General features: G+C 36.0%; 1 protein-coding gene across 13 annotated transcripts in view; it reads left to right on the top strand.

The window, feature by feature from the left end:
* Window positions 1-26,228, top strand: part of MIPOL1 (mirror-image polydactyly 1) — a 353,644-nt gene that overhangs the window by 164,239 nt on the left and 163,177 nt on the right. For all 13 annotated transcript variants that reach the window (XR_009597112.1, XR_009597113.1, XR_009597110.1 and 10 more), the window contains one exon: window positions 371-478. Coding sequence is in view for 5 of the 13 variants with exons in the window: in XM_060401446.1 (XP_060257429.1) it covers window positions 371-478 (108 nt within the window). In the remaining 8 variants the exon portion in view is untranslated. The remainder of the gene's footprint in view (window positions 1-370; window positions 479-26,228) is intronic.

The following is a 26,228-nucleotide window of genomic DNA, read 5'->3' on the forward strand; positions in this document are numbered from 1 at the left end:
CTACTATCATTTTTAGAAGTATACTTTTAATTCAGCCAGCAGATACACAGTGAAAATCATTTGGTCAATGAAGAAAATAATATTAAATGTACTTTAATCTTAATTTTACAAGAAATAGGTATTTTTCTAATTTATATGATAGCATTTAGATTAATAAAAGAAGAAACTGAAAATTGCAGTTGGATGTGCCAGAGCACTGTACGCAGTATTATTTTGTTCATTTTCAACAGTGCTTTTAACTTACTATTCTTATTGCAAAGGATACTTTGTCTTTTAGAGAGTAAGATGGTATTATTTACATCAATTCATGTGGGTTTGTGAAAAAAATGCCGTGACTCCTTTACTTAATGGGATTCTTTCCCTGTGGCAGTGCAAACGGCTAGAGCAGGAGCTTCATCATCTGAAAGAGCAGAAGCAGACTTCAGCAAACAACATGAGACATCTGACTGCTGAAAACAATCAGGAACGTGCATTGAAGGTAAATCTCCATTCCTTCTTGCAGGCAAATTAAGGTTGTAAGCCCTTGGTGCCAGCTTTCTGTGCTGCATATATCAGTTGTGTACATTTCAGCAGCAGTGAGCTGTGGTGTTTGCCAACAGCCCCTTCTTTAAACACAGATACAGCACCCTTCTGTCACGGTATTATTTTATTTCGTGTATGTGTACATGAAAACAACATATTTTCTGAATTTCAAGTGGTGGTATATTAATAACTTTAGGCTCATGCTCATTGTGTTTGTGATTTCAAAGTACGTTGTTACCTTTAGTAGTTAAGAAAAAGTGGCCACTCTGAAAGAAAAAAATATATAATGGGCTTTTTCTTTGCATCAATAATTATTACAGTAATTTTCTAAATGACTTATAATATTAGTGGCCCACAGAATTGACACTCCTTGAAAGGTACATGAATATGTTTGGGAATTGAAAGAATGCTTAAAATGTTACCTACAGCAAAAAGTGAAAGAATGAAAATGTATTCTATTAGAACTTGAGACAAGTATATATCATGACAAAAGTTCTGTTTGATTTTAGTATAGATCCTACAGTTATGAAAAAGGACATTATTTCAATTTAACTAATTATCTTGTTTTGTTTTTTTTCTTGTTTTCTTAAGATATTTTTCATTCTCTCTTTTGTCTTTGCCCTGGTTCCTAGCATAATGCCTGTGACATAATAGAGGCCCCTTCCCTCAGGGTGCTTATGTTCTCTCTTAATGGGTTAAAAATAAAAACACAGCATAGCCACAGGAAACAAAACATTCATCGTTGTTGTTAATGGCACAGTTAAAGAAAGACGTGCTGTCAAGAAGATTGTATTGTACTTTGTTGTCTTATATTCATTTCTTGCTGCAGATTACAAAAGAACATCATGTCATTAGAAGGGTAAGTCAGTAAACCAGAATCATCAACCAGCATTGAGGAAAATGGTGACATTTGATGTGGAAATATTTTTAATCTGTTTATGAAGTATGAGGTTTGGTTGAAGACGGATTTTTCTACAAAGTAAATTTAGCTTCATTCTCAGCAGTGTGTGTGTGTGTGTGTGTGTGTGTAATAACTTTGCTATTACTATTTAATGCACTTTTCTTTTTTCTCTCAAATTTATAGATAGACCAGAACAATAAATGGGAAAGAAAAGAATTGTAGATTGCTATGATTATTTTTCAATTACCCCAAGGAATTTTCTATTGTATAGAATTTTCTATTCTATTGTAAAATTAAGCATATAATTACTTAGATGTATATTTGCAAATCAAAGGTAACGTTCTTTTAGAGAGAGCCTCCATCATGAGTGTTAGTTTATCAGCCTTAAGGGACAGGTATTATGTGCTCTGTTTGATATGGCTATCAGTATTTAAAATAGGACCTAAAATATAAATTCTAGTTTGTTAAGTTAATAATAATTGCATGATCTTTATTCTGGCATTTTTGTTTGTGTATTTATGTTAAATTGAATTAAATGATAGCTACTATGTGTGGAGAGAAAAAGATGCATAGTTCCAAGAGATTATTAAAATTAGAAGGCAAATTGTAGATCAAAAGAAACCCGTAAATTCAACACAAAATAAAAATAAACTCCCATAAAATCATTCTTTAGTTATCTTGTGCCATAATTCCTCATAGAAAACCTTTAAGTTTATTACAAAAATTAGGTCATTTATAATATATCTTGGAGAAGACAATGGCACCCCACTCCAGTACTCTTGCCTGGAAAATCCCATGGATGGAGGAGCCTGGTAGGCTGCAGTCCATGGGGTCACCAAGAGTCAGACACGACTGAGTGACTTCCCTTTCACTTTTCACTTTCATACACTGGAGAAGGAAATGGCAACCCACTCCAGTGTTCTTGCCTGGAGAATCCCAGGGATGGGGGAGCCTGGTAGGCTGCCATCTATGGGGTCGCACAGTCGAACACGACTGAAGCAACTTAGCAAATAATATATCTGCTTTATTCTGAATCATTTTTAAAAAATTTTTCTTACCTTTCCGGGTCTTTATTCTTCATTTGGTTCTTTTATTATTATACTTCATATCTTTAAATTGCTGTATAAGATATAGGTAATAATAAGTTTATTACCAAGCTGTTTGGTGAACAGACTTTCTCCTTTCTAAGCAATATGCTTATCTCTTAAAATACATTTACAGGTGTCATTTTTTAAAAATGTTAACTGGCAATATTTGGCTAGTATCTAATGAAGTTGAGAAAGAATTTTTAAACAGAATCTCTGTCTGTAGTAGATTTTAGTCTGCCAATAATATTTCTAGTATTTTAACATTAGTGGTACTATTATCAATATCACTGATAAAGGTAATATAAATTTGAATTGGATGATAGCTGAATTTTTTGTGCTTTATTACATTGCATTATGCTGTAATTCTTAAAGGAAACAGTCCTCCAGATATGTTGGAAAAAAATCAAAGTTAATGGTTCTACATTACATAGAACTTTCCAAAGTGATGACTGTGGGAAATAACATGATTATTATACATGGATATATTATATGTGGATACTTTTTAGTAATCTAGTACCATTTGAATGATATCTTTGTTTATCCTAATAACCAGGAAATACTTAGTAAATTATTTTTTGTGATAAAGGATAAAATAAGAATTTTGTTGATCCTTAAATGCATTGTTTTTGAAGTAGTATAGAATGGTGGTGGTTTAGTCACTAAATCGTGTCCGATTCTTGCGACCCAAGGACTATAGCCTGCCAGACTCCTCTGTCCATGGGATTCTCCAGGCAAGAATACTAGAGTGGGTTGGCATTTCCTTCTCCGGGGAATCTTCTCGACCCAGGGATCAAACCCTGGTCTCCTGCATTGCAGGCCGATTGCTTACTGACTAAGCTACAAGGGAAGTCCAAGCATGGAATACATACTAGCTAAATTTGGTAGCTTGACACTGTTTCCCTACTTTTACAATATTTAAAATTTTCCCTAATAAGAAGTAGAACACAGTGATACATATAGGATGAAAGGCTAATTTTATACTGACACTAATCTATACCCTGAAAGTTACATAAATTAAAAAGATAGCTTATTCCTTCATTTAAAATAAATTTTATCCACTATTAAATTTATTTCTCGATGAATACAGTTTTGAACATCTAATGATTTTAAAGTAAATTTAGATTAGCCATAAATATTCGGGCATTAGATTTAATAAGAAATGTCATATAAACTGCCTTTCTTTCCTGTTTGATTTCATTCACTTCCCTTATCACATATCTTTAACCTCCTACAGTTGGACTTCACCACTGTAGTTCCATTGAAACACACTCTTTCTTAAATTATATGTAACCTCTGATGGTTAAACCCATGAAACTTATCATTTCATATCCTGGTTAATATCCCAGTAAGCCTAACTGGAACACATTTTCATCTCACTGGCCCCTGCCCTCATGAATTACCTTCCTATAGTTCTTTACTTTCATATCCTCATCATTTTTCTTTTCTTTGATTGTTATTCTTTAGCTTGTGCCTTTTTTCTACCAGTTCCTAAAGTATAAATATTCCCCTAAGTTATGTGATTAGTCTCCTACTTTTTGTTTCTTAAAAAAACAAAAAACAAAAAAAAACAGATTTTTTATTTTAGAGAAGTTTTAGCTGCACAGCAAAATCAAACAAACTAGAACTCCTTCACACTCAGTGTTCCATACGTTCAGATGCCCTCAGCATCCAGTATAGGAAAGGTACATTTGTTGCAGTCCATGAACCTACATCAGTGTAATCCACAGTCTGTAGTTTACATTAGGGTTCACTTAGACTTTGATGCTGGGAGGGATTGGGGGCAGGAGGAGAAGGGGACGACCGAGGATGAGATGGCTGGATGGCATCACTGACTTGATGGACGCAACTCTGAGTGAACTCCGGGAGCTGGTGATGGACAGGGAGGCCTGGCGTGCTGCGATTCATGGCGTCGCAAAGAGTCAGACACGACTGAGTGACTGAACTGAACTGAACTGAGAGTTGTACATTCTGTTGATTTTGAGAAATGTAAATAAATATTTACTAATATCATTGTAGTATTACAGAAGAGTTTCACTGTGAAAAAGTATACAGAAGAGTTTCACTCTAAAAGTCCTCTGCGTTCCACCTATTTATCCCTCCTTCACCTCAGCACCTACCAGCCATTAATCATTTTACTGTGTCCATAATTTTGTTTTTTCTAGAATGTCATGTAGTAGTTCTGTGCACATTGGTTTCTTTCACTTAATAATAATCATTTAAAGTTTATCCATATCTTTTGATGGCTTTATACTTCATTCCTTTTTAGAATTGAATAAATTTCCATTATTTGAATATACCACAATTTATTTATTCACCCACCTATTGAGGCACCTTTTGGTTGCTTCCAAATTTGGGCATTTATTTATAAATAAATCTGCTGTAAGCATCCACATGCACGTTTTTCTGCGGATGTAAGTTTTCAACTCATTTTGGTAAATGCAAAGAACTACGATTGCTGAATTGTATGATAAAAGTATTTAGTTTTTGAGGAGATGCCAAACTGTTTTCCCAAATGGCTATACCATTTTGGATTTGTTACTCCATATTCTTGCCAGCAATTGCTGTTTTGTTTATTGTAGGCTTGTCTTTTCTAATTTCATCCGTTCCTGCAACATCATCTGTCATTTGTGTCCTAACAACTGCTTTGTCAGCCCTTCCACTTGGATATCTTAGTATCTCCTTTACTTCAGTACACTTGAAACGAAATCCTGAATTTGACTTCCTAAGTCCTCTCTTCAACCTGGGAGGAAGTCAGGACCTGAGCCAAACACTATTGACTCTATAACTTAACATTTATTCTCAGTTATATTCTCCTTTGTTTGCCTTTACAGCTTTATAGAAGCTGGAAAAGTTAAACACTTTGTAAGCTTTTCTTTCTGCCAGTGAGACATAAAAGGAATTCTACAGCAGGGATGAGAGAAGAAGGAAGAATCTCAATTTTATAGGTGTGAAGTTGGGGCCTCCTAGGTGGTGCAGTGGTAAAGAATCTGCCTGCTGATGCAGGAGACAGAGATGTGGGTTCAATCCTTGGGTCAGGAAGAGCCCTGGAGTACAGAATGGCAACCCGCTCTAGTATTCCTGCCTGAAAAATTCCATGGACAGAGGAGCGTGGCGGGCTACTGTCCATGGAGTCGCAAGGAGTCGGACATGTGCAACTAAGCACTCTCACACAGAAACACACAAATGCCAAGAGAAAAGTATGTTTTTATCAGTTACTCATGTCTGACCTTTTGCGCCCCCATGAATGACAGCCCACCAGGCTCCTCTGTCCGTGGAATTCTCCAGACAAGAACACTGGATTATTCTTGGAAATACTTCTCCAGGGGAACTTTCCAATCCTGGGAGTGAAACTGGGTCTCCTGCCTTGCAGGCAGATTCTTTACTATCTGCCTGACCAGGGAAGCTGGCCTTTAACATCATTGAGCCTTTTAGCAAGTGAGCCACTTGGAGAACTTTTAAGTCCCTATGTGGTCATCTATACCCTGACTTATTTTTCTAGTGACATAATGCTATATATTTTAAATCATTCTTAACAATTTTCTATTTACTTACAGACTGATTAGTTTGTTTTTGTTTAGTTGTTCAGTCATGTGTGACTCTTCGCAACCCCAAGGACTGCAGCACACCAGGCTTCCCTGTCTTTCACCATCTCTGAGTTTGCTCAAACTCATGTCCATTGAGTTGATGATGCCATGCAACCATCTCATCCTCTGTCACCTTCTTTTCCTCCTTTTGCCCTCAATCTTTCCCAGCATCAGGGTCTTTTCCAATGAGTTGGCTGTTTACTTCAGGTGGCCAAAGTATTCGAGCTTCAGTGTCAGCATCAGTCCTTTCAATGAATACCAGGGTTGATTTCCTTTAGGATTGACTGGTTTGATCTCCTTGCTGTTCAAGGGACTCTCAAGCGTCTTCTCCAGTACGACAGTTCAAAAACATCAATTCTGTGGTGCTCAGCCTTCTTTATGGTCCAACTGTCACATCCATATTTGACTACTGGAAAAACCATAGCTTTGACTATACAGACTTTTTCAGCAAAGTGATGTCTCTGCTTTTTCATATGCTGTCGAAGTTTATCACAGTGTTTCTTCCAAGGAGCAAGCGTCTTTTAACTTCCTGAGTGCAGTCACCATCTGCAGTGATTTTTGGAGCCCACGAAAATAAAGTCTGTCACTGTTTCAAATTTTTCCTATTTGCCATAAAGTGATGGGACCTGATGCCAGTATCTTAGTTTTTTGAACGTTGAGTTTTAAGCTAGCTTTTTCACTCTTCTCTTTCACCTTCATCAAGAAGTTCTTTAGTTCCTCTTAACTTTATTGATCAGTTAACATCTATTAATTAATGGTATTCCCATACTCCTAGCCTAATATGTAATTGACATACTCTTCATATCTTTCAAGCTCTCACCTACTACACAGTGACAGAACATCCAGTCCTGTCAATTCTGCAACAGTGATTTCTTTTCTATTTTACTCTCCTTCGTATTATCATGCCTTGACTTTATTTCAAGTTCATGATCCAGAAGGTAATAGTACCTTCCAATCTAACTTTTTTCCCCTCAGTTTCTTACCTTTGTAATCACTGTCACACTTCCATTAGCTGTCATTCTAAAACGTGACACTTTTCTTCCCCAAAACCTTTAGTAAGTCTAACATTTTCAGCAATGAAAGAAGACATATATTCTGAATAACCTTCTTGATAAAAACAATAAAAAGGATGCCTATTACTTTAAGAATATTTTACAAAATTACTGAGAAGACAAGGAATCTGAAAAGGCTTAAAGCAACATGGAAATAGAAAAACAAATGAACAAACATCAAGTGATTGCCTGAAGTCATCTTGACCCTCAGTGCTTTTGTCAAATGGTGGTGAATTTGAACTTTGAAGTTTAAGGACTACAAGGACAAGACAAACAAAACAGAGCCCAGGGCCTATTTAAACCAGAATGTAATGAAGATCTTTTCCTGAAGCTGGTATCTTAGATGGTCACACCATCACTGTTTAGGTGAACAAGAGTCAAGCCCTTCATGCAAAATATGAAAGTAAGAAAACTTGATTTTCTTACTTTGGAGAAGCTTACTGTGGAGAAGCTCACAAAAAGTCTCAAGAATTCATCTTCTACAGCTAGCTTCACGGCTGGTTTAGAATCACACCTGTTGCCTGAATTCTTGCTATCTGACTTCCTGACAGTAATAATGGTATAATATCTTAAATATGCTAAAAGCAAAAGGGGGACTAATTCCTTAAATATACAGAAAGAAAGCAGCTATTAACAATTGGATAAATAAAAGAACTGCAGTTGCTTTTCATTGTTTGGTTTCTGCCATACAACAACATGAATCAGCCATTGATATACCTATATCTCCTCTCTCTATAACTTCCCTCCCACCTCCCACCCCTCTAGGTTGTTAGAGAGCCCTGGTTTGAATTCCCTGAGTCATATAGCAAATTCCCATTGGCTGTCTATTTTACATATGGTCATGTGTATGTTTCCATGCTATTCTCTCCATTTATCCCACTGTCCCCTTCCTCCCTACTCTGCAAGAATTTGTGGTCTTGAATTATTTCAAAATAATACATTGTTAAAAATTTTTATATGTTCATTGCAGCCAGTGAAAAACTGCTAAGATACGTAAAGGAAATGTTAATAATATTTCCTCTCCTCTCTCACAGTTTCTAGACCTGCCAAATTAATCTTGACTAGGAATTGCAATAGATACCCTGCTTGACTTTTACCTAATTTTAATGAGAATGGATTCTACATTACACCAACTAGTTGTCACACTTACCATGGGATTTTATATTTCCTTTCATAATTTAGAGTCTCACCTGAATAGTTCCAGTATATGGATCATCTCTGAGTCTGGTTTTGTGGTTGCTTTGTCTTTTGACATGTTTGTTGTTTTGCTTTTACTTTTCGTGTATCTCATAATTTTTTCTTTTTTAAATGCTAGACATTGCGGGTAGAATGGTGCTGCTTCTGTCAGGCCAGTAGTGTGGGTACTGAGTTGATCTACTCAGGAGTTGATCTGGATTTGGGTTTTGTTGTTATGATCACTGTTAGTGCATCCTCAGTTTCAGGTTGTTCTCAGAATGGACTGCTGTTGGCCTTTTTCTAAGGATAGAAGTGCACTGGAGGACTTTCTCAGTGTTCATCTTCCACCCTTCATTTTCAGCTGATCCTGTGTACTTATACCTCGAGGGTATCTCACTGTACACTCCTGCGCTTATCTAGCATTTGTATGCTGATTTTTACCATCTGGTGCTGAAGAACTGAAAAGTTTTTCTGCTTCTATCTTACACAGTCCCTTTGTGATTGGACTTTGGGGTCAGGCTTTCTCAGGATTCCTCTCCATGGGAGCCAAAATCTGACTTGTATCTGTGACAGGTATTGTAAAAGAGAGACATTCATGCCCCTCCCTCAATGTAGAATCTACTTATCTAATGACATTGATGTAGGGTCCTGGGCCTGGATCTATTTCTTGCTGCTCACCCAGGAGTAGAAAGAATTCTTTCTTCTACCACTCCCAAGCAGAGTGTGTGTGTATGTGTGTGTGTTTCTTTCCTGTGTCCTGAAGTTTACTGTCCTTTTAGCTGTGTATGGCTTTTGATCTGTTTACAGAAAGGGCTGGTGTTGGGATAGAGGGGTGGGGTGGTTTGTTCCTTTCCATAGCAGCAGTTCCCTCCCCATCATCCCCTGCATGCCTGCATCACTGAGGGAAGCTCTCTCTGGTTTTCTACCCTGTCCTTAATATTTCTCATGAGCACCTGGTGGAGATCTATGGGGAAATATCTACCTGTAGGTGCAAGTCCCCTTTTGTCAGGAATTTCCGAAGATTCTTTGTGATAGCTAACCCTTCTTCCCGTACTCTACTCTCAGTCAACTAGACTGTTGTATCCCATTTGCTTTGCATGCTTCTCCCTCCTTGAAGTTAAAACTGGTTTTCTGCTGAGCTTAGTTGTCTGATGAGCTCAAGAAAAGTTATGGCTTTGTGCCTTATTCAGCTTTTCTTACTGTAAAAGTGGAGTGACAGCTTGTTCCAGCTTTCTGCAACCTAGGCATAAGCATTACATCTACTGTTGGACTTTGATATTGTTTTGTCATATTTAAGTAGCTTCTTTCTAGAATTTTTTAAAAGTTCTTATTAGTAGATATATTTTATTGAGTTCTTGGATGTTGAACAACTCCTTGAATAAACTGTTGGATTTGTTTTGTCATTGTTTTCCTGGGAATTTTAAAAATTATAATTGTCTGCCGTCATATAGTGGAGAAGGCAGTGGCACCCCACTCCAGTACTCTTGCCTGGAAAATCCCATGGACGGAGGAGCCTGGAAGGCTGCAGTCCATGGGGTCGCTGCGGGTCGGACACGACTGAGCGACTTCACTTTCACTTTTCACTTTCATGCATTGGGGAAGGAAATGGCAACCCACTCCAGTGTTCTTGCCTGGAGAAACCCAGGGATGGGGGAGCCTGGTGGGCTGCCGTCTACGGGGTCGCACAGAGTCAGACACGGCTGAAGTGACTTAGCAGTAGCAGCAGCAGCCCTCATATAGTACGTAACTGAGTGTCAAGTACTCTTACTCCATATAGTAGTAAGGAATTTACTTAGAGTGGTAAAGTATTTAGACCTTTGAGATAGCAGGTACAGCTGTTTCTAATTTTATAGGGTAATAAACTAAGCAACACGTGTTAATTAATGTGACCCATGTTAGGAGTAGTAGTTAGAGTTGTACCTTAGGTCTGAACCAAGGCTATTGATCTCCGAAGTTCATGTTCTCGAATATAAATGAAAATTACCTGTTTTGTTTGTCAGTGAGTGTGTATTTTTTTCCATATATTCAGGGATTATATGTGAGAATATAAATAGTCAGGTGTATTTGTTCATGTTTTTTGTCATTTTTTTCTGTTGGTTTTTCTTTGCTTTCTTTTGGTCCTTTGTCCATCAGTCTTGTGGTTTTGTTTTGCGCCGTTTTGTTTCGTTTTGCATCTTACAGCTTTGATAAGTATTTCATATACAATAAAATTCACTTGTTTACAGTTTACAATTCAGTGTTTTTTGGTGTATTTGTATATTTGAGCAGCTATAACATAACCACAATAGTAATTTTAGAACATTTTCAACATTCACCTAAAACATCCTGTACATTTTTAACTGTCATTCCTCATTCCTGCTAACATCCTCTCCTCAGTCCCAAGCAACCACTATGCTACTTTCTATTTCTATAGATTTGCCATTCTGGAGATTTTTTATAAGTGAAATGATAGGAAATGTGATTCTTTGTGACTGGCTTCTTTCATTTAACATAATATTTTCAAAGTTTATTCATATTATAGCATGTATCATCCTTCCTTTTTCTTTGATGCATAATCGTTGTACAGATATACTATAATCTGATGATCAGATTATTAGCTGATGGACATTTAGGTTAAACATTTAGACCTTTGACCAATTTTTAATGAATTTTTAGGTATTGTATAAGGTAGGAGTCCAAATACTTTCTTTACATGTGTGTATCCAGTTTTCTCTGCACTATTTGAAAGACTGTTTTCCTCCCTACAGAATTATCTTGACACCTTCTCAAAAGTCAGTGATCATAAATACGAGAGTTTAGCTCAGGACTCTTAGTTCTGTTCTATTGATCTAACATATCTGTCTCTATGATGGTTGATCACTAGCTTTGTAGTAGGCATGTCATCTAGACCTGAGTTCTTCAGTTTGTTTTGGCTTATTTGGCTGCACCTGTTTTGATGTTAATGTTACTAGCTTAGTGAATGACCAAAATTTCTGCCTTCAGCTGTCATCTTGGCAAGTTTAAAATTGCATGAGAATGATCTTAAGTATTAAATAGAATCAAATTTAAAAACCATGTACTCTTGGTAACTTTTTATTACAGTAAATTTGTAAATTGCTTTTTCAATAGTTTCACTATATTTATCTAGCTTTTATTTTTCTTAAGTCAGTTTTGTTGGTCTGTATTTTTTTCTAGGAAATACCCTTTACATGTCTCAGATTTGATATCATAGAATTGTAGATAATTTTCTCAGTTTTTGAATTTCTTCTGTTTCTCTGTGTTTACTCTTTCATCTGTATTGTGGCATATATCTGCTTTCTCTCTCCCTTTCTCTTTTTTCTCATAAAGTCTTTCCTGGGCTTTATGCATTTTATTTTCTTTTAATAAATTCTTGGTTTTACTTCTCCTTTCAACTTGATAAAGTTTCCATTTCTGTTTCCCTTTTCACTCTTTATTCCATTTCATTCTGATTTTTATAAGTTAATTAGCTTATCTCAGTCTTTTTTAAAAAAATAAAATTGTAAGGCTATACACTTTATTCTTGACTATAAGTCCAGCTATGTCTACAGTTTTGGGAGGGATCAAATGTTCATTTTTTTCACGAGTTGGTTCTGATTTTTTTTGTTTGACCCAGGATAATTTAGAGAATATAATTTAAACACTTATTTTTTAAATGTAGTAATGTTTTATTTCTTACTGTGTAAATAATCCACTTTGAAAGATATCATCGATTAAATAAATAAATTACAGTCTCTGTTCAGTGTATGAGGTCAGTATATATTCAGTTGAACTCAATTTATGCTTCCACTATAATTGCATTCTTACAATTTTCTCATATTGCTAGGAATTTCTTGCTTTATACATTTGTCTGCTCTATTCTTTGTTATATAGATATTTATAACTCTCTTAGGCTATGCATATACATCATTGTATACTGTTCCTTTTCATACTGCTTACAGCTTCATATCTTAAAGTATACGTTTCTGATATATGTATTAGTGCCATTATCTTGGTTCATTCTGACTGCTATAACCAAAATATCACAGACCGAGTACCTTATAAATAGCAGATATTTATTTCTCACAATTTTGGAGGCTGGAAAGTCCAAGATCAGGATACCAGTATGGTAAGGATCTGGTAAGGGCCTTCTCTTTTTTTCGTAGCTGGCACCTCTCACTGTTTCTTCTGGTGGCGGAAGGGGCAAGGGATTATTGTTGGGTCTACATCAATACCAAGAACTCTCTATACTCGTGACCTAATCACCTCCCATTTCAAAGGTCACCTTTCTAATACCATCATCTCAGGGCTAAGATTTCAGCATTGAAATTTTGGAGTGACAAAAATTCAGACCATAGGAACTAGTTTTTCTTTCTTTTGTTTTTACATTTGCCTAGTATAAAGGTACTGTTCAACAGTAATTTTGCTACTCAGAATTTTTTCACCCTTCACCTGATTTTTATAACCTTTGTTCTCTTGTAAGAAACAGACTTTCCTTATTCCTCGCATGTGGTTTGGCTGGTGATAATACCTCTGTGGCCTCAGGTCTGACAGATCAGAATGTCAGATTCTCCTGGCCACAGCAGTTGCTTCAGAATCAGGCACGTGTACCACGTGAAGCCAATGATTCCAGACCTTTTTTCTCTGTGTTGTTATGGATTTAATATAAACAAAAATGAAGTAACTCACCAAATATAAAGATCTTTCTGCATCTGTAAGTACAGATCTGCATCACCAGTTTGTTGACTCTGTAAATCCCTGTGCTTGATACATACCTTGTAATTCTCTGTCTTCTGTTTAGAACATGTTCATTCCAGCTACTCAATATCATAAGCAAAACTTTGAAAAATACTCTTACATGTACATCTTTCTCTTAGAGCATGTGACCATACAGTGGGAAGTATAGTGGCAGGAAATTACTGGAGAAGGGGGAGAATGATACCAGATTTTGTACAGGTTGCAGTTCAAATCTCTGAAGTATATGAGAGTATTCAGAGGTCAGATTTAGAAGAAAAGATATATGAAACAAGAGTGTATTCCAGAATCTCACTACTGATGCACAGAAATAAATGGTTCACAAAAGAGACTGAGAAGCGAGTCAGAAAGATTACCAAGAGGTTGTGTTATCATAGATTCAGAATAGAATAAAGTTCTGTGCATGGAGTAGTTCACAGGGTCAAATTCTACAAAGTCAAATATAATCACAAGTGTCTGTCTGATCTGGCAACTAGGAAGGCAATGGTACCTTTGTTGTTGCAGTTGCAGTTCAATGGTTCTGATGGTAGCCTTCGATCTAGTAAATTGCAGGGTTAATACATTTAAACGTGGGGAAAAGGTAGATTATTTTTTGAGGAGCTTTTCTGTGAAGTGTAAGTGTAAGGGTTATATGAATATAACCTGGAGGAAGAGTTAAAGAATGGAGAGAAGAACAGTTAACATATCCTCAAGCATTCTCCTTTTATAAGATCTCTGATGTATGCCTGTCTAGCCCAAAGCTAGCTAGTAATGATCTGTATTTGTTGTTGTTCAGTTGCTAAGTTGTGTCCTACTCTGAGACCCCAGGCTCCTCTGTTCTCAGCTATCTCCCAGAATTTGCTGTTGATTGAGTTACTCATGTTATCTGACCATCTCATCCAGTTCAAAAAGATTGTTAGGTTCAGTTTAGTTCAGTCACTCAGTTGTGTCTGACTCTTTGTGACCCCATGCACTGCAGCCCACCAGGCTTCCCTGCCTTTCACCAACTCCTGGAGCTTACTCAAACTCATGTCTATTGAGTTGGTGATGCCATCCAACCATCTCATCCTCTGTTGTCCCCTTCTGTTTTCAATCTTTCCCAGCATCAGAGTCTTTTCAAATGAGCCAGCTCTTCCCATCAGGTGGCCAAAGTATTGGAGTTTCAGCTTCAGCATCAGTCCTTCCAATGAATATTCAGGACTGATTTCCTTTATGATGAACTGGTTGGATCTCCTTGCTGTCTAAGGGACTCTCAAGGGTCTTCTCCAACACCACAGTTTAATAGCATCATCTTCAGCGCTCAGCTTTCTTTTTAGTCCAACTCTCACATCCATACGTGACTACTGGGAAAACCATAGCTTTGACTAGACGGACCTTTGTCGACAAGGTCTCTACTTTTTAATATGCTTTCTAGGTTGGTCATAACTTTTCTTCCAAGGAGCAAGTGTCTTTAATTTCATGGCTGCAGTCACTATCTGCAGTGATTTTGGAGCCCCAAAATATAAAGTCTGTCACTGTTTCCTTTGTTTCCCCATCTATTTGCCATGAAGTGATGTGACCAGATGCCATGATCTTAGTTTTCTGAATGTTGAGCTTTAAGCCAACTTTTTGACTCTCCTCTTTCACTTTCATCAAGAGACTCTTTAATTCTTCTTCACTTTTTGCCGTAAGTTTGATGTCATCTGCATATCTGAGGTTATGGATATTTCTCCCAGCAACCTTGATTCCAGCTTGTGCTTCATCCAGCCCAGCATTTCTCATGATGTACTCTGCATATAAGTTAAATAGGCATGGTGACAATATACAGCCTTGACATACTCCTTCCTGATTTGGAACCAGTCTGTTGTTCCATGCCCAGTTCTAACTGTTGCTTCTTGACCTGCATACAGATTTCTCAGGATACAGGTCAGGTGGTCTGGAATTCACGTCTCTTGAAGAATTTTCCACAGTTTGTTGTGGTCCACACAGTGAAAGGTGTTGGCATAGTCAATAAAGCGGAAGTAGCTGTTTTTCTGGAACTCTCTTGCTTTTTTGATGATCCAGTGGATGCTGGCAATTTGATCTCTGGTTCCTCTGCCTTTTCTAAATCTAGCTTGAACATCTGGAAGTGCATGGTTCACGTTCTGTTGAAGCCTGGCTTGGAGAATTTTGAGTGTTACTTTGCTAGTGGTTAGATGATAATTTAATCATTTGGAATCAGGAAACAGAGAGGACACAACAGTGAGCTTTGAAATCTGAGCCAAAAGATCCCAAGGTAGGTTTAGGGCCAGGCAGACTGTTGTGCACTTCCCTGGTGGCTCAGCAGTAAAGAATCTACCTGCAATGCAGGAGACCCGGGTAGGGAAGATCCCTTGGAGGTGGGCATGGCTACTCACTCTAGTATCCTTGCCTAGAGAATCCCATGGACAGAGGAGCCTGGCAGGCTGAGGTCCATAGGGTTGCACAGAGCCAGATACTACTGAAGTGACTAAGCAGCAACAGCAGCAAACTGCTGTAGGCCATGGGTACTCTGAAGTTATGAAATAGCCAGTTGGAAAAGTTGGAGCCAGTATATCAATTTATTAAAAAGTATGAAATTCTGAAGAAGAGAGGTGGTTCCTAATAGTATTCTGTTACCCTGTAGGCTTACTTTTCCACACAGTAAATGTTTTCTTTCTTTATAATGGGCAAGACTCTCAGCTAGACCGGGTTTGAAGTCTGCACACCAAATGGAGAATTGCTATGACACATTCATTATAGGCTCTCTGAAAGGAATGATTGCATTAAAGGGTGACTCTGTGGATTACTGCACCAGGTATAGCCAAATCATCAAAGCCTATGTAAGTTCATCAGGTACACCAAGACACAATAAAACTGATGCGATTCAGATGAAACAACTGTGAACTGTTCGCTCTTCCATAAAAGGAATACTGAATTACTGTGGGAAACTTCTATGGAGATTGTCAGAGGCAAACCCCATATATAATACTTGTAAATATTTACATTTAATTGCTCCTAGTATTGGTTACTAATGTTTTTGTAATTTTGATGTTTGTCGTACTATTTTAACAATTTGAAGATATTATTTTGACAAAAAATGATAGAAATATAAAATTACCTTGCATGCTTCCCTATTGTTTTATATATTTTATAATATAAAAAATTAATCAAAATGAGCATTTGAATGAAGACATACCCTTTCAGTAGGAGACTGAACTTTAGGCACACAGGCAAACTCATCATTATGGGAGCTGGCTTTAGATAGATCCTGGAGTCTTTCTCCAGCCTTTGGACCTAGTATTTCCCTAACTGAAAAATGCTCTGCATCACCTGTTCCCCTATTTCCTTTGCCCAGATAATACCTACTCATACCAACTTCAGTTTGGCCACAGTCCTCTTGTCTCCAGCCAAACTGGAGAAGGATTTGGGTAATAGAATCAGTTCAGTTCAGTCTCTCAGTCATATCTGACTCTTTGCGACCCCATGGACTGCAGCCTGCCAGGCTTCCCAGTCTTTCACAAACTCCTGGAGTTGGTGATGTCCATCGAGTTGGTGATGCCATCCAACCATCTCATCCTCTGTTGTCCCCTTCTCCCGCCTTCAATCTTTCCCAGCATCAGGGTCTTTTCCATTGAGTCAGTTCTTCACATCAGGTGGCCAAAGTATTGGAGTTTCAACTTCAGCATCAGTCCTTCCAATGAATATTTAGGACTGATTTCCTTTAGGATGGACTGGTTGGATCTCCTTGCTGTCTAAGGGACTCTCAAGAATCTTCTCCAACACCACAGTTCAAAAGCATCAATTCTTCAGTGCTCAGCTTTCTTTCTAGTCCAACTCTCACATCCATATATGACTACTGGAAAAACCATAGCTTTGACTAGATGGACCTTTGTTGGCAAAGTCATAGCCTTTCTTCCAAGGAGCAAGTGTCTTTAATTTCCTGGCTGCAGTCACCATCTACAGTGATTTTGGTGCCCAAGAAAATAAAGTCTGTCACTGTTTCCATTGTTTCCCCATCTATTTGCCATCAAGTGATGGGACTGGATGGGTAGTAGAATGAAATTGTTTTAATAACAAAATAAGTACTGACCTGAAAAGAAACGTAATATGTGAGAAACTCTTCAGTGCTCTCAGGACTTCTTCCCAGTCTTTCCTAAGGCTGCCCACATCTGCAGTCCTCCTTTCCCCTTGTCCCAGGCTCTCCCTCATCATCTCCTCTCTTTTTCTCCTGACCTATTGGCCTTTGGTATTACGGTGACCAAGAAGGTGTAAAAGAGCGGATGTCCACCATACTTTCTTGGAAACAGTACCCTGGGTACCTTTAAAGGCAATGAAGGTCCAATTGATTGACTGTTAGGTACTGAGTATAGGTTCATAACAGAGACATATATCAGAATCATAAGAAGAATGGTTGCTATTTAAATCTGGACCTGACATAAATCATGCTGAATTGGAATATCTTACATGGTGTTTGAGAACTTACTGTCATAGACTTGGTGTTTGGACATAAAATAGGGACAAAATAATGTCCCCAACCTTCTCTTATGCCTGTGGATTTCTTTATTTCTGAAGATAATGTTTATTTTCTACCAGTTGTGTTTTTTAATGTTGTTCATTGTTGGTCAGTCGCTAAGTCATGTCTGACTCTTTGCAACCCCATAAACTGCGGCACACCAGGCTTCCATTCCTTCATCTTCTCCCTGAATTTGCTCAAACTCATGTCCATTGAGTCAGTGATGCCATCCAACCATCTCATACTCCTTTACCCCCTTCTCCTCTTGTTTAATGTTAGTTCTGTTTGATTTTCTAATTGATTGCAGGATTGGGCTGGTATCAGTGTTTTTGTGGCATTATCAGTTTTATATCTTTTATAAATGTGTCTTTTGGTATTTTAGGGATAAGCTAGATGAGACTACAGAGAGACTGCTGGCCAAATAAAATTTTTCTGTTTCAGTTTTTGCATTTCCAGCAATCAAATTCTATACAAGATTATATCTAATAGTGATTTGAAATGAATGACATACTAGATTCTCTTGTGAATTGCTGTGTAGTAATACTGTGAAAAGTGTAGTGAAAAATCCAGATGGTTTTTTAAATACTGTGAAATTTAATTTGATGGATTTTTAGTATTACATGTTCTTTCTAAACTAGAACATATACATATATTAAAACATTAGATTATCAAATACAGTTAATGCACTCTGGCTGCTGAGGAAGTTGTTTCTGATTTCAGACGTGATGCTGGAAAGCAGTTAAGTCCTTCATGAGAGATTACATACAATTCTCAATAAAAGTATTTTTAACAGTGTAGTTTTCTGTACCAAGCAAATCATTATATTGTAGTAGCATTTTTGGCTTGAGTGGTTTTTAGACACATAGTTTTTAGTGTAATGCATCTATAGAATGTTGGCATATTTAACTTATTACTAATATTTTAAAAACTAACATTTCATATAAATTGACATAGCTACAGTATGTCTTCTATATCAAAATAACTTTATTGTGTTGTTCAGTGTTGGCTAGTTTTTCTGTTATGTTGATGCATTAAAACAGATATTAAATTTTATCATTAATTCAGCGCCTGGTCTCTCATCAAATCCCCTTAATTACAAATTGACTCCAAGGATTAGACAGCATGGATTTTAATTTTAACTGAAACAAAAAAAAAGCATCTTGAAAAATCACTCTTGCCTAGTGCCTCGTAGACACATTTAAAAGATCCATAATTTATTGCTTAGTGTTTAAAGTTGAATACAATACAAAATATACCACCAACATTTTTTCTCTTATATTCATATTAAATATGTGTTTTAATATATATTTCATAGTCTTGAAAAAACTCTTGAGTATTTTTAGATAAATAGCAGCTTCAGAAGTTTTGATAACTTATAACCCTTTCTTTAGAAAATATTAACTTTGAATATTGTACAACCATAACTATATCTGAATGATGTATATTTTCTTTTATTTCTGTTTCCTTAATAATTTCACAAAATCATGCAGTGTGATTTTATATATTCCATAGAAGTCTTTCCAATGTAATCCAGTGTCCTATTTCCAGTATTTGTAGTTTATAACTATTTTGTTAAATCTTTACTTCTTTTGATACTCGCTATATTAAGTCCAGAATCATTTTTGTGCATTTTACTCTGATGATATATGAGCTTTCCTGTCCTTCTTTGTAAAAGTGCTAGTTCTTTTTGATACATAATTATTCATTTAAAGATAGAACATCAATTCATTTTTATTAGAATAAGAGGATAATGAAATGGAATCATGATTACAGTGATCAAAAAGTACATTTGTGCCCTATATTTTTTGTTTCATTATGTGGTGATCAGCTTTTAACTCTGTGTTCCCTCTAAAAAAATTTACTTATTATTCTTAAAAGATTCTGGAACCTATCTTGTGATAGTTGTCACTTATGTTGAATTTATCTTGATCTATAAGTTTTCAAGTAGTCAATTTACTTTATAAAGACGAAGAGATAATTATTAATAAACCCAAAGTATTCTAAGGTATATCATCTTTTAATAAATTCTGTTGTGTCGATTACCTTTACCTTTTGAAAGTTTGTAAAATATAAATAATTGTATTCTTTCCAGTTAGTGGATATTGTTTATCTTATATTTTTGTAAATTGATTTTTAAATAGTAGTCCATTGTGGGCTTTTGTGCTGTTGCTATTAAACTGGATTTTTATATGCTGGAAGGTAGCGTCCAAATGAGCTCAGCTCATCATGGAAAAAATAAATTGCCTAGAAACAGATTGTTTACGTAATATTAGATGGTAATATAAACCAACAAAAGCAAGGAAATTAACTTCTAAGGCTGACACAGTGCCCTTTCCTTGCTCCTTTGTGCCTGTAGGTATCATGAATGTGTTGTAATACCAAAGTACCGTGGACTCAGTTCAGAACTGTCAAACATAATTCTAAATTTCTTTACTTTGTTGGTTTATGTCACAACTTAATATTATTTTGTCCCTTAATACTATATAATGTCCTTCACATGTGAGATGAAGCAATGCATGGGTGCATCTGAACAAAATGGAAAAGTTTGTTTGCTTTTCTCTCATTTACAGTTGATTGCCTCTGATTAACCATTATCATGCTGCTCTAATATAGTTCTTTAAATTGTGAAAAAAGGCAATAAAAAATTATAAAATATCAGGAAATTTTTGAAAAATGTAGTTACTGATTTTAAAAGTGTTATTTATTCTTAATTTTTTTTTCCCATTGATTACTTTTTATTTTATCATTTTCTTGTCATCTTGAAAGGCAACTATCTCTCTGTTGGGGCAATGAGAAACTACTAGTGTTTTATTATAAATACCCAAGTATACAAGTATGATTTCACAGAGAGTTCTAATATGAATTGCAGAAAAGAATTATATGTGGAATATCTACTTCTAGAGTAGAACTAAACCTCTCAAAGCAACCTCCAGGATTTATTTGGAAACTGTTAGAAACTTGGCCCCTCTTTTAAGAGCACCTATTTCTTGATGATTATGGTAAAACGTAAAAATGAATTCACTCAATTTTTATATTCAGTAGTTAGTTGCTAATCAATTTTTAATGCGTTATCTTTGCTTTGGGATCTCTTTTATACAATTATGGAGGGACTTTTAACACTAAATATTTCAGTGTTAGAAAATTTATTTCTTTTATGAATATGAGTTCCAATCTACAGCAATTTGGAAATTATTTTCCTTTCTGTTTTTCTCTGTAAACAATATCTACCCTTTTTAGATATCCGTTAAGATAATTTTCTAAAAGAGAATTACAGATTTTCAAGCTTTGAATATTTCTTAAGAACAGTCTTTCCTTGTACCAAAGATATTTGACAATTTTTTTAAAGATTCTTATTTATTTCTGATTTGTCTGTTAAACCTTACAGAAGGTCACATACTTTCTGTAAAATTATACAACAGAACAAACTCTCTAATGTGGTCAAACAAAAGATCTTGCTCTCAGAAACTAAAGTACTGTGAAATATGATGGTAGCGAAGCGGTTTAAAGTGAGGAAGGGTGATCATTCTTTATGAAATTTTATTTTTATTTTATGCAAGTAATGTTTAATTGGCTACATTTAAAAGCAGTGAAAAAATGCTCTATTTGCTAGAGATTTGCAAAACAATACTTTAAGCTCTAACTTATTTTGAGGTGTTGAAAGGTGAAACATTTGACATTTTCTTTTCGGGCATTGCTTTAAAAAACAGAGGGCGGGAAAGAGGCGTTGCCACATCAGAGTTAAGGGTGTTTGTGGTTGTCCGTGACAGCAGCTCTAGTTTTAAAACACCTGTGTTTACTTTAGAGCTTTTCAGAGTCTGCCTGAAAGTGGCCTAAGAATGGCACAGGCCTTCATGATGGCTAGGGTTTTTTATAATGCAGAGAGAGAACTAAATGTTATACTTCGATGTTCTGTTGCCGGCATTTACTTCTCTTATTTTATATATTTTATCTCTTCATATACTTACAGATGTGCATCAGATAATGCATGATTTATAATCTATATAATATATAGATTATACTATATGAAAGCCATTTGTTTTTATAGATACGTTTTGCTTTTTGTTAACTGATTGATAAGGGTTGGCGAAAAAGTCTTCAGTGTATTATACAGTTGTATTTTCATTCACAATTTAAAGAAGTTCATGAAAATACTTTTTTAGAGAGAAATGAATGTGGCCTAATGTATGTTACATTATTTTGTTATTATCCTTAGTGGTTTGAATATAGGTTGATGTTTCAGTTTGCCCATCATTTCCTAGCTGGTCACTGTTTCCAGTTTAGGAACATGTGCTTTTTAAATGATTTTGTACATTTCTTATAATTTTGTGGTATTTCAAATGACATCTGCATATTGTATAATCTTTATTATTCTCCAATTGAGATATTCTTAACTATGAGAATTTAACAAGAGTTTAGTTTTTACTGAATTGTTTGTTTCAGTATTTTTTTGTTTTCAAACTTAATTATCAGATATCATATACTCTGTGATGCATTCCTATAATATTCAACTTCTTAACTGTATTATCAAGACATTTCCATGATATTACAGTTAATATCAAGCCTCAGTAGTGTATAAAGGAAATAATTTTGTCTTTTGGTAGGAGATAGGTGTTCTTTGTTTCTCCATATAACTGGTTTTTAACATTTAATGTACTTAAACCCTTTTGAGAAGCCAACGCCAGTTTTGAATCTTTTCCCTTGAAAAATACACATGCACAGAAATTTGCATATAGGTTCAAGTTTATTTCTCACCCAACCCCATCCATGTGCCCCAGGATAAGAACCTTATTCTAGGTCTTATTTTCTCTAGATAGTGGTATAGACAGTTGTTAACCTAGAATATCAGAGAATCAGAGTCAAATAAAGTATTAAGTACTTAGTACAAATCACTATGTTAGAAATTGAAAAACGTAAAGGGGACTTTGATTTTACCAGCTTTAAATATAAATAGTATTTTAATGATATACTCCAAATCCTATGATGGCTACACATTATGTTAATGTCCTAATCCCAGTACCTCAGGAAAATAATAAAATAAAAATGATAATTGCCTCATTTTTCTAGAAATAAGCAGTTGACAATATACCTATTACTTTATTGAAAGATAAGTCAACTAATATCATCACATAAAAGCTGCAAAAAAAAAAAAGATATTGTACTTCAAAAGTGTATGCATCCCTCTAGGTGGCTAATGCTTAGCTATGGACAGTATACTAAAGGAATTACATGTAATAGTGTGTATCACCTGAAAGATAATGAAAACTTGAGGGAAATAACTAATAATTGAGTTGTTAAATATGAGAGAATTCAGAAAAGGTAATTTAAAATGTTTGAAACAGGAAAAGCAGCAAAGTTATTTTAAGTGGCGTTAAGTTATGTATTCAGTCGCTAACTTGTGTCTGACTCTTTGTGACCCAGCACAGGCAGGGTTGATTGCAGCATGCCAGGCTCCTCTGTCCTACACTATCTCCCAGAGTCTGCTCTAATTCATGTTCATTCAGTTGGTGAGTTATATGACAAATAACTAAAATATTTTAATAATGATTTATAATAATACTATATTGTGTATGGTTTTACCTAGATCAGGAAAACTGTTTTGGTCAGATAAAACTGCTGAGAGAAAGGATAATTTTATTTAAAATCTTTTATTTTTATTCTTTTCTGTGACTACTGATAAGGAAGTAAAAGGGAAAAAAGATTCTCTTAGTGCTGTAAGTACATTTGTTTCCAGAAACTCTCAAATTGCTTAACTTAACTCCTGAAACTTGATACAGGATTTCCATGGGGTGTGTCAGTTTTGTCTTGGTGGCAGTTCTTGTTAGATAGTAGTTACCTGTCTCTGACGTAAGTTTCAGCATAATTCATGTGTAGCCACTCTGTGTTATATAAGCTTCATAATTCTTTAATAAAAACTTTATGTGTGTATCTGTCTCAAGCACACTTCCAATGTTCCTAGTTGTTAAGACCACAATTCTCTCTCTCTCTCTCTCTCTCTCTCTCTCTCTCTCTCTATATATATATATATATATATATATATATATGTATATATGCACACACACACAGCATTTTTCCTGACTCTTAAGTTATCAGTCCTGTGTTTGGAATGTTTTTATTATAAAGTATTGGGTATTTTAAAATTCATATTTCTCTAAAACTAATATTTTCCAATATAATTTTAAAGGGGAAATGGGAAAACTTTAAGATCCAAAAGATTTCTAAAAATTAAATGAGACTTAATATAGAAATTAAGACAACTGGAATGAGAGAAAGCCAGAGATATGGCTTAGAACTATGCAAATATATAATATAACTTGGAGAATTACGTATTATCTTATGTTCAATTTTGAAGTAAACTTGAAGAGAAAATATACTGAATCAATGATCAGAAAAATCACTAAGTAACGACTATGCACTCATCTCACACGCTAGTAAAGTAATGCTGAAAATTCTCCAAGCCAGGCTTCAGCAATACGTGAACCGTGAACTTCCTGATGTTCAAGCTGCTGTTAGAAAAGGCAGAGGAACCAGATATCAAATTACCAAAATCCGCTGGATCATCAAAAAAGCAAGAGAGTTCCAGAAAAACATCTATTACAGCTTTATTGACCAAGCCAAAGCCTTTGACTGTGGGATCACAATAAACTGTGGAAAATTCTTCAAGAGATGGGAATACCCGACCACTTGACCTGCCTCTTGAGAAACCTATATGCCGGTCAGGAAGCAACAGTTAGAACTGGACATGGAACAACAGACTGGTTCCAAATAGGAAAAGGAGTCTGTCAAAGCTCTATATTGTCACCCTGCTTATTTAACTTATATGCAGAATACATCATGAGAAATACTGGGCTGGAAGAAGCACAAGTTGGAATCAAGATTGCCTGGAGAAATATCAATAACCTCAGATATGCAGATGACACCACCCTTATGGCAGAAAGTGAAGAGGAACTAAAAAGCCTCTTGATGAAAGTGAAAGAGGAGAGTGAAAAAGTTTGCTTAAAGCTCAACATTCAGAAAACTAAGATCATGGCATCTAGTCCCATCACTTCATGGCAAATAGATGGGGAAACAGTGGAAACAGTGTCAGACTTTATTTTTGGGGGCTCCAAAATCACTGCAGATGGTGATTGCAGCCATGAAATTAAAAGACGCTTACTCCTTGGAAGGAAAGTTATGACCGACCTAGATAGCATATTCAAAAGCAGAGACATTACTTTGCCAACAAAAGCCTGTGTAGTCAAGGCTATGGTTTTTCCAGTGGTCACGTATGGATATGAGAGTTGGACTGTGAAGAAAAGTAAGCACCAAAGAATTGATGCTTTTGAACTGTGGTGCTGGAGAAGACTCTTGAGAGTCCCTTGGACTGCAAGGAGATCCAACCAGTCCATCCTAAAGGAGACCAGTCCTGGGTGTTCATTGGAAGGACTGATGCTGAGGCTGAAGCTCCAATACTTTGGCCACCTGATGTGAAGGGCTGACTAACTGGAAAAGACCCTGATGCTGGGAGGGACTGGGGGAGCAGGAGGAGAAGGGGACGACAGAGGATGAGATGGCTGGATGGCATCGCCAACTCGATGCACATGAGTTTGGGTGAACTCTGGGAGTTAGTGAGGGACAGGGAGGCCTGGCATGCTGCGATTCACGGGGTCGCAAAGAATTAGACCCAACTGAGTGACTGAACTGAACCCAAGACATCTGAGACTCTACACACTTAAGAGATTAAAAACATAAATAAAAAGTCTCTGAAAATCAAAATGGGCTTTACAGTTGTATTATAAGACCAGAGGCTACAAACTGGCATTTACCTAGAACAGTTCTTGTTTGAATTAATGTGATCACCTCCTACTCCATCTGCGAATCTCCAGAAAAATGTCTGGAATCTCTACCATCATATTATACATGATGGCAGGCACTTCTGTGATAGTTACTAGGCACGCAAAAAGATGAGACTACATGACCAAAATCAAAAGAGATGTGTATTATATAAACCAACTCAAAATTGATCTGATCAGTTGGATCAGATCAAAGATAGCCATTCAGATTGATCTAGATATTGGAGGTAGATGTACAAGGGCTTTATAATAATAGCAATGCAACCGCTATAAAATCCAGTGACATCTTTCACAGAATTAGAGCAAAACATTTTACAATTTGGATGGAAACACAAGACCCCAAATAGCTAAAGCAATCTTGAAAAAGAAAAATGGAGCTGGAAGACTCAGGCTCCCTGATTTCAGACTATACTACAAATCTACAGTAATCAAAACAGTATTATACCAGTACCAAAAAAAAAAAAAAACGAATATGGGTCAGTGGAACAGGATAGAAAAATCCAGAGATAAACCTACACACCTGTGGTCACCTAATCTGTGACAAAGGAGTCAAGAATATACAGTGGAGAAAAGACAATCTCTTCAATAAATGATGCTAGAAAAACTGAACAGCTCCATTTAAAAGAATGAAATTAGAAGAAATAAACTCCAAATAGATTAAAGACCTGAGTGTAATGCTGGATACTCTTAAAGGAAAACAGGCAGAACACTCTTTGATATAAATCAAAGCAAGATCTTTTTCAACCCATCTCGTAGAGTAGTGAAAATAAAAACAAATAAAAATAAAATAAAAATAAACAAATGGGACCTAATTTAACTTAAAAGCTTTTGCACAGCAAAGGAAACCATAAACAAAAAGGCAAACCTCAGAATG

The sequence above is a fragment of the Ovis aries genome, chromosome 18 (genome assembly GCF_016772045.2).
Source record: "Ovis aries strain OAR_USU_Benz2616 breed Rambouillet chromosome 18, ARS-UI_Ramb_v3.0, whole genome shotgun sequence".
In the NCBI taxonomy this organism is placed as follows: domain Eukaryota; kingdom Metazoa; phylum Chordata; class Mammalia; order Artiodactyla; family Bovidae; genus Ovis; species Ovis aries.